Below are 16850 nucleotides of genomic sequence, written 5' to 3'. Positions count from 1 at the left end.
AAAAACTTCAACCTAGATCTTCTCAACTCTTTATCTCCTACACCAGAGGTATCAAACACGATGTGATGGGTCTCATGGTAGCCCACAGCACTCCTAAAACCAGCCCAAACTAGATTAAAATATAACTGGGAAATATTTAACAAAATCAATAAAAATACCATAGAATAAAGATAATGATTATGCTTTATATATTTAAGTCAATATGCAGTTGACAGGAGCCTTACATTTGTTTTATGACCTTCAGTTCTAGTTGAGTTTGACACCCTCAATAAAGCTGCCTCTCACCAGATGCAAACTCATTTATCCAATTCCCAACTCCTCTAAATGTCCTGTCATTTAGTCCATACTTCATCTCATCTATGAGAACTGCACTAGAGACCCAAAACAGCTCAACCTATTTGTCTATTTTTTTTTTCAATATTCTAGATAGAATGAAGTCTGTGGTGGCCTAGTGATATGAACTCTCTGAGGACAGTTATATGACGGTGATCATCTCTTCATTTATATTGGGTTTCCGTTCTCTGCTAGCCATTTTTATTCTCTTCTTCCTGGTCCAAAGATCACTGGTCTCAGAAGAGAAAAATAAGAAAAGAAAAAAAAAGAAAAGGAGCAAAAATAAGAAGTGGGTCATTCATTCATTCATTCATGCATTTATTTATCTGGTAATCAATCAACAAGCATTTATTGCACATCTATTGTGTATCAGGCACTGTGATTTGTATTATAGATACAAAAACAAAAGTGAAAGTCTCTATCCTTGAGGATATTCTTTCAGAGGCAAAATGTACATATATAGCAAATGAATAGGAATAGAGATTAAACTTGTGAATTCTTTCTTCCTTTCTTCCTCTCTCTTCCTCTTTTCCTTTCTCTCCCTCCCTCTTTCTCCCCCTCTCTCTTTCCCTCTTCCTTTATCTTTCCCTCCTTCCTTCTTCTCCCCCTTCCCATCACTCCCCTCCCTTTCCCTTCTGTCTTCCTCCCTCTTGTTCTCTCTCTCTCCCCATCCCCTTCCTGCCTCCTTCCTCCTCCTGCCCCTCCCTCCTCCTCCTCCTCTTTTTCCTTTTTCTTCTCCTCCTCTTCCTCCTGCTCCTCCTCCTCTCTCTCTCTCTCACATTGCTACTTGAAATAAATAAATAGATAGATAAATAAATAAGTACAAGGTGATTTTTAGTGAGAGGGCTAGTAGCTGGCAGAATAGAAAGGGTGACAATAGCACTGAGTTTTGAAAGAAACAAGGGATTCTAAGAGGCAGAAATGAGGAAGGAGTGCATTCTAGGTATGGGGGATAGCCTATACAAAGATGCAGAGGTGGGAGGTAGAATGTCATGTGAGTATCAGCAAGAAAGTAGTTTATTCCTCCAACTTTACTCCCTACTGTCTGACCATCATCTTTACCATTTCATTGAATCTGTTCACTCCAAGGTCTCCAGTGTATTCTTAAAAGGTGAAACTTGAAAGAAGAAACTCCTTTAGTGACAAAGCAATTTTGGTTTCAACAGAGTAGCAGAATTATTTGGGGAACTTACAAAAGCAGTGATTTAAAAATACATTTCCCATTGCTAGCACATGACATTCTAAATAAAAGCCAGAAAACATGGGTTTTCTGCAAACCATTCCAGTACCTTTGCCAAGAAAACTCCAAATGAGGTCACAAAGAGCTGGTCACAACTAAAATGAGTCAATAATAACAACAACAACAGCAACAAATATATTTGTGTATGTATATACATACATGTATATTTCTATGTGTATAATCACATTAATATATACACTATATATAGTGTGCATATGAGGAATCCTAGGAAAACTGCCTCCCACTGCCAGTATTATAACTTCCTTATAAGCCTCATTGAACAAGCGGAATGCCCTTATTTGACCACACAATCTGGCTTTAACCACATCACAGGCCCCCAAGATTTAATACAGCCACTGCCTCTAGCTAGCCTCTGACCCTAGATCCAATTCTCATGTTTAAACAGGTGTATTCATGTATTAAATCACAACCACACCATCCATCTAATGCAAGACAGGTATTGTGCATATATAACATATGTGTGTACATACATACATATATATATATATATATATATATATATATATCAGCTAGGTGTCACAGTGGATAGAGTGTGGGATGTGGAATCAGTAAGACTCATCTTCCTAAATTCAGATCTGGCCTCAGACACTTAACTAGCTGTGTGACCCTGGATAAACTCACTTAATCATGTTTACCTCAGTTCCTCATCTGTAAAATGATCTGGAGAATTCCAGTATCTTTGCCAAGAAAACCCCAAATGGAGTAATCAAGGTTCAGATACAACTGAAATGATTGAACAACAAATGTGGGTGTATGTATGTATGTATGTGTGTATATATGTATATACATAATACATATATACATACACATATATTCTATATGTATATATTAGCATATATACATATACAAATAAGTATAGATGTACATAAAACATATATAAAACTAGTTTACTTATTAGTATAATGCCAATAACTCTTTTTTGGAGTAAGAGGACCTGGATTTGAAGGCTAAGTTTGTTGCTTGGCCCCCCTACCCCCCTTCCTCATTTGATGTTAGGCAGGTCAGTTAATTTTCTAAGCCTCAGTTTTCTCCTCGGTAAAATGAGGGGGTTAGATTTGGTCGTTTCCAAGGACTCTTTCAGTTGTAAATCTAAAGAGCCAAGCTGACATGCAAATTAACTTCCTATAAAACAGCTTTTCTGGGCGGAGTCACTTAACTTTCCGAACCTGGGTGGTCTACTTCATAGAATACTAGCCTCTCGGTTCCCTTCGACCTTCAGCACTGTCCTTAACAAAGAATGGCCAAACGTATTTCTAATCCAGAGAAACGAAAGTGAAAAATGGGACTACTAGGTCGTTCTTTCGGGAAATTACGGGAATCCGAAAGATTACACAGAACTAGATCACTTTATTGCGATGGTGAAGAGGAGTGGGAGGAGACTAGGGTTGAAAAAGACATTTGCTGGGAAGGATCTGCCTACGAAGGAAGGAAAAGGGAGGAACTTGGCTGAAAGCTCCAGTTCCATCCGTGCCACCGCCAACTTCAATAGGTCTGCCTGCAAAGCTTCTCCCAAATAGGAGGACCAGAATTGGCTTCAGAAGATCTGTGTTCGAATTCCATCTCTGCCACTATTTGAATGAACCTGGGTAAGTAAATAAGCTTCTCTGGGTCTCATTTCTCGCATTAATAAAATGAAAACTTTGTAATATCTAACCCTTAAGAATCCCTTTCAGCCCTAACTCTACGACTCTTGTGGAGAATGGTCCTTAGTAGAGGTAGTTTGGAATATGATGAATTGGGAACAAGATCCAATGGAACGTTGATGCCTTAGTTGTTAGAACCCTCTCCCTCTTCAAATTACCTTATATTTATTGGTGTAAATTCTGTGTTTCCCCAGGAAAACATAAGCTACTTGAAGATGAATATTATATTGTTTTTTCCCATATCCCAGACACTGACCCAGAGTAGAAATTTATTAAATACTTATTAAATTGAATAAGTGAATTTATTATCTTAAATTTTTTTTTCTTTTGCTTTTCGGAGGGCAGTTGGGGTTAAGTGACTTGCCCAGCGTCACATGGATGGTTTTTGTGTTAAGTGTCTGAGGTCGGATTTGAACTCAGGTCCTCCTGACTCCAGGACCAGTGCACTATTCATTGCACCACCTAACCACCCAAGTGAATTTATTATCCGTACTATGTGTGGAGCACTATGCCCTGGTAGGAGATAACAAAATTTAGATAAGATATGGTTCCTGCCCTCAAAAAGGTTATAGTCTAATAGTCTCTCTCTCAAGGGCTACATGAGTTTGTGAGTTTGAATTTATTGCATAATTATAACAATCAAAATTGCATTTGAGAAAAGTTGCACCTAGTTCTTTGCAGAGATGGGGTATGATGAGTATGGTATAATAATAGCTAAAATTGATATAACATGTTAAGGTTTGCAATTTGATTTACATATTTTAGTGAAATGCCCATGGCCTCATATACTAAGCCCCTGTATGTAACAAGTTTGGAAAATTACTGAATTCTTCCTGAACTCGAACGTGCCTAGCCAGGGGCCCCTCTGTTGCGATACAATAGAAAGACGGACCTTGCTATACTTCCTGATAAGATGCCAGAATGACCCAGGGCAGGACATGGACGTCTGGGTCCCCTGATAAGTCAGGATAGGGCTATACAACTGTCCAGATGAAGGCCTGGCTATAACAGACATGTTTATCTACCATTGTCAAACTAACTTTACTCCGCACACCCGTTTTGTGGTTTTTGGCTTTAAATATTCCTCCCCTCCCGATGGTCGGTCGGGGCAGCTCTCCTAAGGTTTCCTTGGGAGACTGTCGCTGGCCACCTCAATAAACTGATGCTCAGAATAATTGATTGGGCTTGGGGTCATTTTTTCTCTAACTGGCCATTTCATTATCCTTACAACAACCCTAGGAAGTAGGTGCTATTATTCATTTTACAGATGAGAAAATGGCAGTTTTAAGTGGTTAAGTGACTTGCCCAGGGTTATACAGCTAGTAGGTGTCCAAGGCCATATAGAAACAGAGGTCTTCCTGAATCAAGTGCTCTATCTACTGTGCTAACTAGCTGCCTCTAATATTGTATATTAGATTGCATATAGTATCAGATATGGTAAATGTATTGGTTGGTTTAAAAAAATTTTTTTTTCCTTCTGGCTTGCTGAGTAGAGGATAAGGAAGGGATATATTTGAAAATTAAGGTTATGTAAGAAATATAATATGACATGATAAACATTAAATGATATGATAAACAGCATCAAAGAGATTTTGACATAATTTCTTAGATTTCATGATACTATGAGTGAGGTGTGTAAAGAGAGAAGCAGATTTCAGCTCAGTGGAAGAATGAATTTCCTAACATTTGAATTGTCCAGTGATCTGTCTAGAATGGTAATGGGTTTTCCCATTTATGGAGATCTCAAGCAGAGACTAAGTGGCTATTTGTCCATGCTGTAGAAGAGAACGTCTTCATTTTTTGTGGTCATGCCCCCTATTTTTAGTGTTTGTGAAGCTTAGGGACTCAGAATAATATTTTAAAATGCGTAAAATAAAATACAAAAGAAAGGATTAAAAAGGAAACCAATTCTATTGAAATACCATTATCAAACTATTTTTTTTAAATTTGGACCCCAAGTTAAGGACCTCCATATTAGAGGAAATCCTTTTTTTCATCTTTGTAACCTCACCACCTAGAACTGTGCCTTGCAGGGCCTAGCAGGGACTTAATAGACTTTTTTTGAATTGAAAGTGCCCGGCCATGAGCAGTGTCCTAGTTTAACTATAGCTATGGATAAAAACCACAGAGATGGCAGTCAGTGACCTAGGCTTAAGACCTCTAAGGTATCAAAGCCACATCTCAAAGGATAGGGAAGGTAAGAGGAGAAAGCATCCCAATGGGAGCTGATGTTTAGAGTGCCAACATAACTAAATGCAGAGACAATCACAAGGAGGTTGACCACCAAGTGATGATTTTTTTTTACTCCACAATGACTAATGAAGTAATGAAGACAAGTTACTACAGAATAAAGGAGACTTAAAAAAAATCATTAGTAAAGGGTATCCTCTCAGGTGAATCCTTAAAATATTAAAGTATAAATTCTTCACTTTTGTGCTTCTTAAATTCTTAGCAAGGAAGAACTCATTAGGATAGCAAATAATGATGTCTGAAACACACTGGATTCTTTGGGAAAAAAAAAAACACATCTTTATACATAGGTGGTCATCCACAATGTGATTTAAGGGACTGGGAAAGGTGCCTGTCCTTGACCCCAAAAGACTTTTCCACAATGAATGAAATTATTCATTTCATTTTTTTTTCTGCTGCTTGAAATTCAGTTAGTAATCAGCAGTAATCATGCCTCAGTTAAACCTGATTTTACACACTAGAGATTGATTTGCACTAATAAATGGCTGATGTTGGGAAAGAGACTAGGGGGTGGGTTTGATAAAGGTCTCATTTCCAAGATATATAAGAAACTTACTTAAGTTTATGAGAATTGGAAACATTCCACAATTGATAGTCAAAGGATAAGAACATATACTTTTCAAAGGAAGAAATCAAAGTTATTAACAACTATATGAAAAATTCTAACAACTAACAATTATAGAAATGCGAATGAAAGCAAATCTGAGGTTCCATCTCAAATCTATCAGTTTGACAAAACTGACAAAAAAGGAGAATGACAAATGTTTATGACAAGTGTTTTTTCTTCTTATTCATTTTTTTTCAATGGGAGGGCTGGGAAGGAGTGAAAATAGATTTTTGTTAATTGAGAAAATAATAGCTAGAACTTATATAATTGTTTAAACTTTGAAAAGTGGTTTACATATGTTATCTCATTTGATCCTCACAACAATCTTGTGAGGTAGACACTGTTATCATCCCCATTTGGCACATGAGGACACCAAGACTGAGAGAGATTAAGTGAATGTTATAGGAATGTAAATTTTTAAGGCCTTCCCTGCCCCTAGGTTAAGTGCACCTGGAGCCTGTGGTGGGAAGCTTGTTTTTCAGCAACACCCACGCCTTGGTGCTTTGTGATTGGGCAGTGGGTCCAGAGGGTTGTTACATTCTCTGACCCAGGAGAAGGCTATATAAGCCCTGATGTGAGACTTTGTTTTGGGGCTCACTTTGAGAAGTGTTGTGTGATTTGACCAGATGAGATGGCTTTAAAAACCCAGATGTTGATGCTTCCCTCTCTGGTAACTGTGATTAGGTATGGATTATGGTATGTGATTAGGTAATGGTCAGAGAGTTTGGAACCCTGTCTGCTTGATCTGTTTCTGTCTTGTAACTTCTGTCTGTATACTCTGAAGTTCGGGGTGCTGACCTTTTCCCCCTGAACTAGGTAAACGATATATGTTTGATTGATTAAAGTAAGCTTGCTAACCCATTTTGAGTTGCTTTACTTTAGCAAAGCAGATCTAAGAACCTGTGTTGGCAGTCACCATAGGGAGGCTGGGGTGCTTGCTGCTACAGTGATTTACACAGGACCATACAGGTAAATAAGTATTTGGGGACAGGATTTGAATTCAGTCTTCTCAATTCCAAGGCCAGTATGCTACATACTAGTCCACCTAGCTGCCTCTAAATAATGGAGAGAGAGAGAGAAAGAGAAAGAGAGAGATGGATAGATGGATGCATGAACAAATGCACACAAACAAATGAAGGAAGGGGAAAAGAAGATAAATTATGCCTGGCCTTTTGTACTTTCAAAATATACAGACTTATAAATTATTCCTGTACTAATGAACTCATTGCTTTTTTTCCTTGACTTCCTTAGGATGGCCAAATTTTTCCGTAGTATAATGTATCTGCATGCTAGGTGGCACAATGGATAGATAGAGCACTGGGCTTGGAATCAGGAAGATATCTTCATGAGTTCAAATACAGCCTCAGACACTTGCTAGCCATGTGACCTTGGACAAGTCGCTTAGCCCTATTTGCCTCAGTACCTCATCTATACAATGAGCTAGAGAAGGAAGTGTCTTTGCCAACAAAAATCCCAAATGGGGTCACGAAGAGTCGAACATGACTGAAATGACTCAGAACAACAAATATATCAATGAAGAGAATGAATAATCAACAACATATCTTCCTGATCCTTTGTACCTTTCCAAATTTCTGATGAAAGCATTATCCCATTGATATATCTGTTTCAGTTAGAAAAACAAACCAACCAACAAGCATTTCTTAAACATCTAGGGACTGGAAATACAAATACACAGTAATCCTCTGCTTAGTTATGGAATTCTAGTCGGATGAAGCCATGTTCTTTTTGTGTGTCCCATAATTAGATTGTTGCAGGAAGATGGGAATATTGCTTGCATTTGTGTTTATGCTCTTCTGGAATCTGCTGAATGGTAAGTGCCTAAATCTTTGCATTAAACCCTGTCCTTAAGAAATCATACTTGGTAATTATATATAAGAATCATTATTAAAATTCTGAAGATTTTTTTTTCCTGAAAAGTACATTCTAAAAAAAGAATTTCGGTGTTGGTGAAAAATTATAGATTGACCTTCAAGGATCACAGAATTTCAAATAGGAAGGGAACCTGGAGATCCTTTAGTCACACTGTTCAGATTCAAGGACTTTGACAAAGAAAAATAGATAGTTATTATTCTCAGCAAAAATAAAGGGATTTGATTATTTCAAAGGTCATTTCTTCCTTTTAAAAATATCCTATAACTGGGTTAGCTTAATGGCAGAGTGAATGAGAGTTTGAGATGAGAGCTATTGGAATCTAAGATGCAGATTGGTGATATGCATAGAATCAGAGAACACCCTCCTCATTCAACCCAAGAACAGGATAGAAGTAACTTCTATGAAGTAACCTAGCAGTTAGGCAGTGTGTAATGCAATGGAGAGTGCCTTGGATTTGGCATCCAAGGACTTAATTATACATCATTGAGCTATAATGGATCCCAGATGTCATCTAGTCTAATTCTCTTACTATTCAGAGGAGGAAACTACACCCAGTGAGACTTGCCCCAATGCCATTGCAACATGCACTCTCCTCCTGACTTTGCTACTTGGCATGGTAGAAATAATGCTGGATTTGGATTCAAAGGACAAGGAGTTTCAAACTCAGTTCTACCACCTTCTACCTGTGTGGTCTTGGGCAAGTAATTTATCTAATCTAGACCGTAGTTTCCTTATCTATGAAAAAAGAGGGGCTCAGATGAGAGGATCTTATCATCTCTTCTAGCTCTCTAAAGCTTATAAGCACCAGATCATTTAATAAATGATGGTATTTCATGTTTGCACAGTGCCTGATAATCTTTTTGAGGGGTGTTTTATGATTTTAACACTATTGTACAGTAGAGGACCTTATAATAAAACAGGCTGACTGCAATATACACTTTAAAAAATTAGACTTTCAGAAATCATTTGGAAAGAATCATTTCCATTTTTTATACTTACTGATGGTTTGATACTATATAAGTCACTGTCTCATCTGTAAATCAGGGATAATACTTTTACAGAATTTTAAATATATCCCCTATTTCAATTTTGTTCATGTAGTTTGAAGGGTAATTAGAATTTTACATGACCTCACTTCAGTGTATGAAGATACACTCTCTGTTCCAGTCAGAATGGCCTTGTAGCTGTACTGCATATGTGACATCCCATTGCCTTCCTTTCTGCTTTCACTCACATGTGTGGTCCTCAGTGTATGGAATGCTCTCCTTCTTTGCTTCTGCCTTGTGGAACCTCTGGTTTTCCTCAAAGCTCAGGAGTCACCTCCTATATAAGACCTTTCCAGTATTAGTACTCTCTCCTTCTTAAAATTACTTTGCACTTACTTATATTTTGTATATATTATGTTTTTACTGTCTCCCTGTCCCTTACCAGAGAATATGAGCTCCTTGAAGATATGGGTGATTTTATTTTTGTCTTTGCACATAATAGGCACTTAAATGTTTATTGAATTGAATTAAAGCATATAGAAGTATGAGTTGTGAAATGTTAGTTATGATTAATTGCTCGATAGCATATTGTAAATACAATAAAACATTTGCTGTATACTTTGAAAAGAATGTTTATCTTCTAAAGTCTGTGGTTTGGATTTTCCTCTCTGCCTCTCCTCCCTCCAGCCTTTTCTGTCTCTGTTCCCAAAGAGAAATATAAAGCATATTATGGCAGCAATGTGACTATGGAATGCAGTTTTCCAGTGGGAGAAAAATTAGACCTGAGTGCCCTGACTGTTTATTGGTACAAGGAAAGAGAGTTTCTTGTGAAATTTGTTCATGGTGAAGAAGACCTCAAAATCCAGAACAGAAACCCAAGATTAAGGCATTTGAATGACCAACTATTCAAGGGAAAATCTGTGCTTCACATCACCAACGTGAAAGTAGAAGATGCTGGGGTTTACCGCTGCCTTATTGGCTATGGGGGAGCTGATTACAAGTGGATTACTTTGATCGTCAATGGTGAGAATGCTCCATAGCTAAAGAAAAAAAAAGAGGGAATTTGCTTTTTCACCAAAAAACAAAGATTAAAAACCCCACAATAATAAAGTTAACTTCTAAATTAAAATGCATTTGGGAAATGCAGCTGGTAACTTTGAAGACAGCAGTTTCAGTAGAGTGATGGTGGGAAAGGAAACTAGATTGCAAAGAACTGAGAAGTGAGTTATTGATGAAGTAGAGGGAATGCGTATAGGTTAGTTAGTCTTTCTAGAAGTTTAGCAGTAAAGAGGAGGGGGGAATTAAGACTATCTCTGGGTGGAAGCTGGTACAAGCAAAGGTTTTTTGGGATGGAGCATGGAGGTATTCTGGTATCTTTAACAACTAGCTCTCTGGAAATGCGAGATACATTCAAAGTTTAATCTTCATTATTAATATTTTTCTCCATCACTTTCTTGTCTAGACAATCAAGAAACTAATAAATCAAGCCCTGATTTATAGCATTTCACAGTCTGAGCTGGCTCCAGAAAACCCTGGATGGAGACTTGATAATGCTTATAAGCAGAGGGAAAGTAGCTAGAGGAAATGGAGAAGGTACATCAGAGAAGAGGGATAACTAATGAAATAAGACCCATAAGGGAGCAGAAGGGTATAGGATCAAGAACAAACCTGAAGTATAGCAGGAAAAATTGTACCTAGAGTCAAGAAACCCAAGTTCAAATATTAGCTCTGCTGGTTACTAACTGTGTGACTCTGGGCAAATCAGATTTCATTTGTTTCATCTGTCAAATGAAATGACCTTTAAAGTCCTTTCTAGCTCTAGATTCTTTGATCTTATGACTTTATAGTGAAACCAATCAGCATAACTTGGTGACTCTCCAACAGCCCTCAGTGACTTGAAAATAAGAGCGTGAAAAAGTGGGTGGTAGAGGGATTACCTAGAACCAGGGATGAGTAGAATGGGAACATTGAAAGGTCATGTAGTTGAGGTTTTCTAAAGCGTTTAGCATGGTGCCTAGCACATAATGATGACAATGATAAATAATAATAAAGCTTAACAAATGCTTGCTTCCTTCCTTCCCCCTTCTTTCTTTCACCAGAAAGTGAGATTAGAGTACAAGAAGTATGCAATCCCTCCTTTTTGATTTGTGGAATGAAGAGAATGAGAGAGTAGGTTTCTAGGAAAGTCAAGGCTTTAGAGCAGGGATTGTTTACATTTTTTTGTGCTGTGGACCTCACTGGGTCTAGTGAAGCTAGGTTTTAAATTCGGGTTTCCTGATTTGCTCCTCATGGGCAGGGACTATTTCATTTTACTCTTGTATCTTCAGCACAAAGCATAGTGCTTTGTACATAATAGTACAAACTCTCATTGATTGATTGACTTGAAATCCACTGCTTTTTCTACAACTTAATGCCTCCAATGTCAGTAATAGAGATCTAACTACTTCCGAAGTAGCTTTTTCCATTATTGGACAGCTCCAAATACTAGAAAGATAATTAGTTAAGCTAAAATATACTTCCTATTCCTAATCCTTCTTTTGAGAAACAATTACTTTCTTATATTTGATAGCCTTTCAAACATGTGAACACAGCTCTCTTCTCTTTTTTCCCATTCATCAAGCTATATACACCAACTTCCTTCTATCACTGATTTGAAAATATGTAATTCAAAAGGTAATGCAGCAGATAGAGTGCCAGGCATGGAATCAGGTAGACTTGCCTTCCTGAGTTCAAGACCCTGGGCAAGTCACTTAACCTTGTTTGCCTCAATTTCCTCATCTATAAAACGAGCTGGAGAAGGAAATGGCAAACCACTCCAGTATCTTTGCCAAGAAAATCTCAAATGGGTTCATAAAGAATCATACACAACTGAAAAATGACAGGAAAACAACAAACAACAAATCAAGAATAGGGAAATTTTGAAATACAAAATATAATTGCCTCAGAGGGTTGGATTCTCCAAAGGCCCAGTTCCTAAGACAAAACGATCCTAGGGTTAGTGGAAGTGAATTCTCTGCATGTCATTGAGTCAGGTCATTGACCTTATGTTCATGAATTGACACAGCTGACTGGTGTCACTTGACCTGTGAAGCAGCAGTTTTAACACTGCTTATAAGAGGTTTCTTTATGGTCATGCTATTCCCTGAAGAAATTTTGGAGGTGGTGGATAACAGATGTGCTAAAATTGTGTTTTATTCTGTTTAAAAAGTTTTCATGGAGCGAGTGTAGGGTTTTATATTTAGCCAAGTAAAATTCATCTGGGTAGCATCAGCCTCACTCTTACATGTGTACTGTACTAGATGCCCCAGAACGTCAGTTGTGAGAATAGTTAAGTCCCCTTAAGGTATTTACTATGTATGTGTGAATATTTGGAGACAATATGATTAAAAGATGGGAAGAAGGGGAGATAACGTAGGGAGAGTCCCGGGGCCAGTTTAGGAAAGGTCCTAATTGCCTGACAGGATAAAAAGAAATGGTATTTATCCAATATATTGACAATTACTTGTTCTGCATTTATAGCTACTTTTAAGTCAATTCCCAATTAATTAGATAGCCCTACTCCTCTTTCCTCTTGATATGTCATCCTGTCACCTTTGATCAGCAGTTATAGTGTGGCATAATGCTGAGACCACTGGACATGGGTTCAGTTCCTAGCATTGCCACTTATTACCTGTGTTACTTTGGGATGGTCGCTTAAACTCTTTAGGTCTCAGGTCCCACTTCTAAAAGGGAGAATCTTGAACTATAGGACCCCTACAATCCTTCCAGTTCTAAATTTATGATCCTTTGATCTTAACCCTTTGGGAGGAAGAAAAAATAAGGTTAACACTTCCATAGTGACTTCATGACCTGCCGTTATCATTCACTTTTCATGGGCAGAGGAAAGCATTTCTTCATTATGGGCCTACTTCTAGATTGGTCTATAAAAGGTGTTCCTAATCTATGCACTATGGATCTTATTAACCTCAGTTCTTTTTTGTGCTTGACTATTAAACTAATAGACTAAGGGAGCACTATAGATGCAATTTACCTAGCTTTTAGCAAAGCATTTGATAAAGTCTCTGCTGTTTCTGCAGACAAGATGCAGAGATATAGTCTAGGCAATGGTACTAATGGATTGGAAACTGAATGAATAATCAGACCAGAGTAGTCCTTAATGTCTTGATATTATCTCGAAGAGAAGTCTCTAGTGATGCTGAAAATTTGCTCCAATGATTGGATGAAGGCAACAATGACCTGATCATCAAGTTGACAGATGGCATAAAGTTAGGAGGAACAACTAACAATCAGATGACTTAATAGGGATCCAAGAATATCTCAACATGTTAAAAGTTGGGCTGAATCTAATCATATGAAGTTTAATCAGGATATATGTACAATCTTACATTTGGGTTCAAAAAAATCAACTTCACAAGAACAAGGTGGGAGAAGTATGGTCCACCATAATATCTCTCAAAAAGATATAGGAGTTTTAGTGGTCTGCTAGGTCAACATGAGAGAAAAGCCTAAAATGATAGCTAAGAAAGTTAGTGCAATATTAGACTGCTTTAAGAAAGGCTTAATTTTTTTTTTTTTTTTGCTTTTTGGAGGGCAATTGGGGTTAAGCAACTTGCCCGAGGTCACATGGCTAGTTTTTGTGTTAAGTGTCTGAGGCAGGATTTCAACTCAGGTCCTTCTGAGTCCAGGGCCGGTGCTGTATTCATTGCGCCACCTAGCTGCTCCTGGGCTTAATATTTTCTAGGACTGGGGTGGTAATATTACTGTTATTCTCTCCCCTTGTCAGAACACATTTAAAATATCATGGTCTGAACCATTAAATCACTTTTTATTAAGGAGACTGATAAATTGGAGAGCATCCATAGAATCAAAATTGGGATGGCAAAAGGTGTCCAAATCATGTCATTTGAGGGGTTGAAGGATGTTTGGACTAGAGAAAACTTAGAATGGAGCATAGTTTTCTTCAAATATTCAAAGGATTGTTATTTCGTTTTGTTTCATTTTGGCCTTTCTTTGTATTCCCAGCACTTAGTACATTACCTGGCTTAATAAATGCTTATTAACTGACTGCAGAAATGTTAGACTTGTTTAGTTTGGCTCCAGAGGATAGGACTAGGAATAATGGGTAGAAGTTTCAGAAAGGCAGGTTTTGGCTCATTATAAAGAAAAAATAGGAGGAGAGACAGGACCTGTGATTTCTTTGATACAGGAAACTTCCAGAGAAGGAAACTCTTTCTACTCAGCAACTTATGGTCTTAGAGAGCTGCCCAGAGCACTAAGAAGAGGTTAAGGGACTTGCTCAGAATAACACAGCAGTGTCAGGGATTGGACTTCTTAAATTCACATCTTTCTGGCTCTGAGGCCCGCACTCTATCCACTATGGCATTCAATGCCTCTCAGTTGCTTTGCAAATATAAAAGAGGCTGCCTCAGGAGAGGGCAGGTAGGTGATACAGTGAATAGAGTCCCAGGCCCTAAATCAGGAAGACCCAAGTTCAAATCTTGTCTGTCACTTATTAGCTGTGTGACCCTGAGCAAGTCACTTAACTCTGTTTGCTTCTGTTTCCTCATCTGTAAAATGAGCTGGAGAAGGAAATGGCAAACCACCCCAGTATCTTTGCCAAGAAAACTTCAAATGGGATTATGAAGAGTAGATATGACTGAAACAAATGAACAACAACAACAAAGCCTTAGGAGAAGCAAAAGGGCTTCCTTCAGTGCACGTCTTCAAGAAAAAGCTGGATGACCACCTGTTGGCTAGATCATAGAAAGGATTCTCATTCAGGTAGGGGTTGGACTAGATGCTTTCTGAGGTCTATGGCCAGTCTATGATTCAAGGATGGCTGGGATGCCTCAGAGTTATTGCAAGGGGTCTAGGAATCCAAATGTCCATCAAGAACTATCATTTTTATCCTTCTTTACCTCTAATAAAATCAGATACCTTCATCTGATTGCCTACACAAGTTTTTGAAATTCAGAAAAGGCCTTTCTCCTTGAAAAGTTTGGAAGCAAGTGCGGCCCAAGTAAAACTTGAGATAGCATAGTGGGACTGTTACTTTACCATGGACTGACAATTAAGTTCATTTTGGCAGTGATGAAAATGGTATCATGGAGACAAGAAAAAATGAGGAATACAAGTGTGAAAGATGGAAAATTTTCAAAGTGAGGATTTCATACAACCATAGACTTTATTGCAAAGTCCCTTGTCGATGGTCTCATCCAACCCTTTTCCAAATCATAAACAACAACAGTTGTTTATTGATTGATGAACCCTGCCCACTACAACTATAGCAAATAATCATCAGTTTCTACGTGACGACTCCCAGTTCTCTGGAAGTTTTCTCCCCCATTTCTGTATTGGAAGCCATTTCTAATTATTAAGAAGGTTTTCCTTATGCTGAAGAAAAATCTGCCTCTTTGCAAATTCCACCTATTGGTGTTCTCTCTGCCTCTGGAGCCAATCTAGGGAAATCTAATCTTTTCCACTTGATAATACTTCACAGATTTGAAGATGATTATCATATCCCTCCTCATTCTTTTCTTCTCCAGTCTAAATATCCTTGGTTCCTTCCACCAATCTTTCTCTGGTGTGGTTGCAGATCCTCTCACTGTCCTTGTCATCCTTCTTAGACCATGCACCAACTTGTCGATTTTTTCTTGGTGGGAATTTTCATTGGTATAGGGAAATTCTGGTGAGGAAACTCCCTCTACCAAAGCAGATGAGTATCTATTCTGCAACTTGTTGTGTTAGAGAATTGCCTGGGGAGCTGAGAGTTTAAAGGACAACAACATCTATCTATAAATTTCACTTTATGGGAAGATATGGTCAGGAACTTCACAAGGACAGGCATGGCTAGGTTGTGATCTGTGCTGTTGGAGGGAAGTGGCACATAGTAGGTGCTTAATGCTCATTGATTTAGCTTGACTTGAAGAACACATAGAGGAGATCACATCTCAGCTTCTAGTTTGCTAATATCCCTTTGGAGTAATTACTACCAGCCTGCAAATGTGTGTATATACATTAGGCATACTGGCATGTGTGGTCCATGATCTGTGCATTCCAGCATATATCTATACATATGTTGGTTTCCTTCAGGAGAATATAAACTCCTTGAGAGCTGGGGCTTTTATTTTTCATTTTTGTCTTTCAAATCTAGTGTCTAATACAGTTCCTGGCACAACTTAGTAGGTACTTCATAAAAACTTACTAAATAAACAAATGAATAAAATCACATTCATGATTTTAAATAATTAATATGGCTAGGTTACACTGCAGACTTGAACTGAGCTTACAGTCTACTAGTTCCTGAAGATTTTTTTTTTACACGAAGCACTGTCTAGTCCCATCATCTCCACCTTATGTCTATTTGTGTAGAGATGTTTTTGTTTTTAAGCCAAGAGCAGGGCAAGATAAATCTAAAAAGGCATAGTAGTGCCATATTGTCATGGGATTCTGCCAGGTTAAGGAATTAGAACTTTACTCAATATGAAACAATAATAGCTAATAATAACTGACAATTATATAGCACTTACTATGTTCCAGGCATTGTGCTAAGTGCTTTACAATTTTTATTTCATTTGATCCTCAGAACAGCCCTGGGAGGGAGATACTATTATCATTACCATTTTACAGATGGGAGGCATCAAAAGGTTTTGAGCAGAGGAGAGGAAGGATTAGATGAGGATGCATCTAATGTGCTAACCTGGAAGACTCCACATGCTTGGGATGATTTATGATTCAGTTTTACTACTCAAAGAAGTGGAGTTATAACTACCTTTACTTATGCAAATGATTTTACAGTAATATAATCCAATATTCTCTTCCCATCACTGCAAATACCTAGTGACATGCCTTTACTCATAAAGGGAAGTTTTTCTTAC

At 37.9% G+C, this 16850-nt stretch overlaps 1 protein-coding gene across 2 annotated transcripts in view; it reads left to right on the top strand.

Annotated features, from left to right (window-relative positions):
• Nucleotides 1–2785: 2785 nt before the first annotated feature.
• CD274 (CD274 molecule) overlaps nt 2786–16850 on the top strand; it is a 29131-nt gene continuing 15066 nt past the window's right edge. Inside the window, exons 1-3 of one of the 2 annotated variants that reach the window (XM_069090777.1) lie at nt 2786–3180; nt 7860–7925; nt 9661–9996. In XM_069090777.1, the coding sequence (XP_068946878.1) occupies nt 3171–3180; nt 7860–7925; nt 9661–9996 (412 nt within the window). In that variant the 5' untranslated portion in view covers nt 2786–3170. The remainder of the gene's footprint in view (nt 3181–7859; nt 7926–9660; nt 9997–16850) is intronic. The other variant, XM_069090776.1, reaches the window with a different exon arrangement.

Source organism: Petaurus breviceps, unplaced genomic scaffold, assembly GCF_028583685.1.
Source record: "Petaurus breviceps papuanus isolate PSGF00001 unplaced genomic scaffold, PetGlider_PUasm1.0 187, whole genome shotgun sequence".
NCBI classification, from domain to species: domain Eukaryota; kingdom Metazoa; phylum Chordata; class Mammalia; order Diprotodontia; family Petauridae; genus Petaurus; species Petaurus breviceps.
Note: the sequence above shows the minus strand (reverse complement) of the source record. Positions and strands in the feature narration are given on the sequence as shown.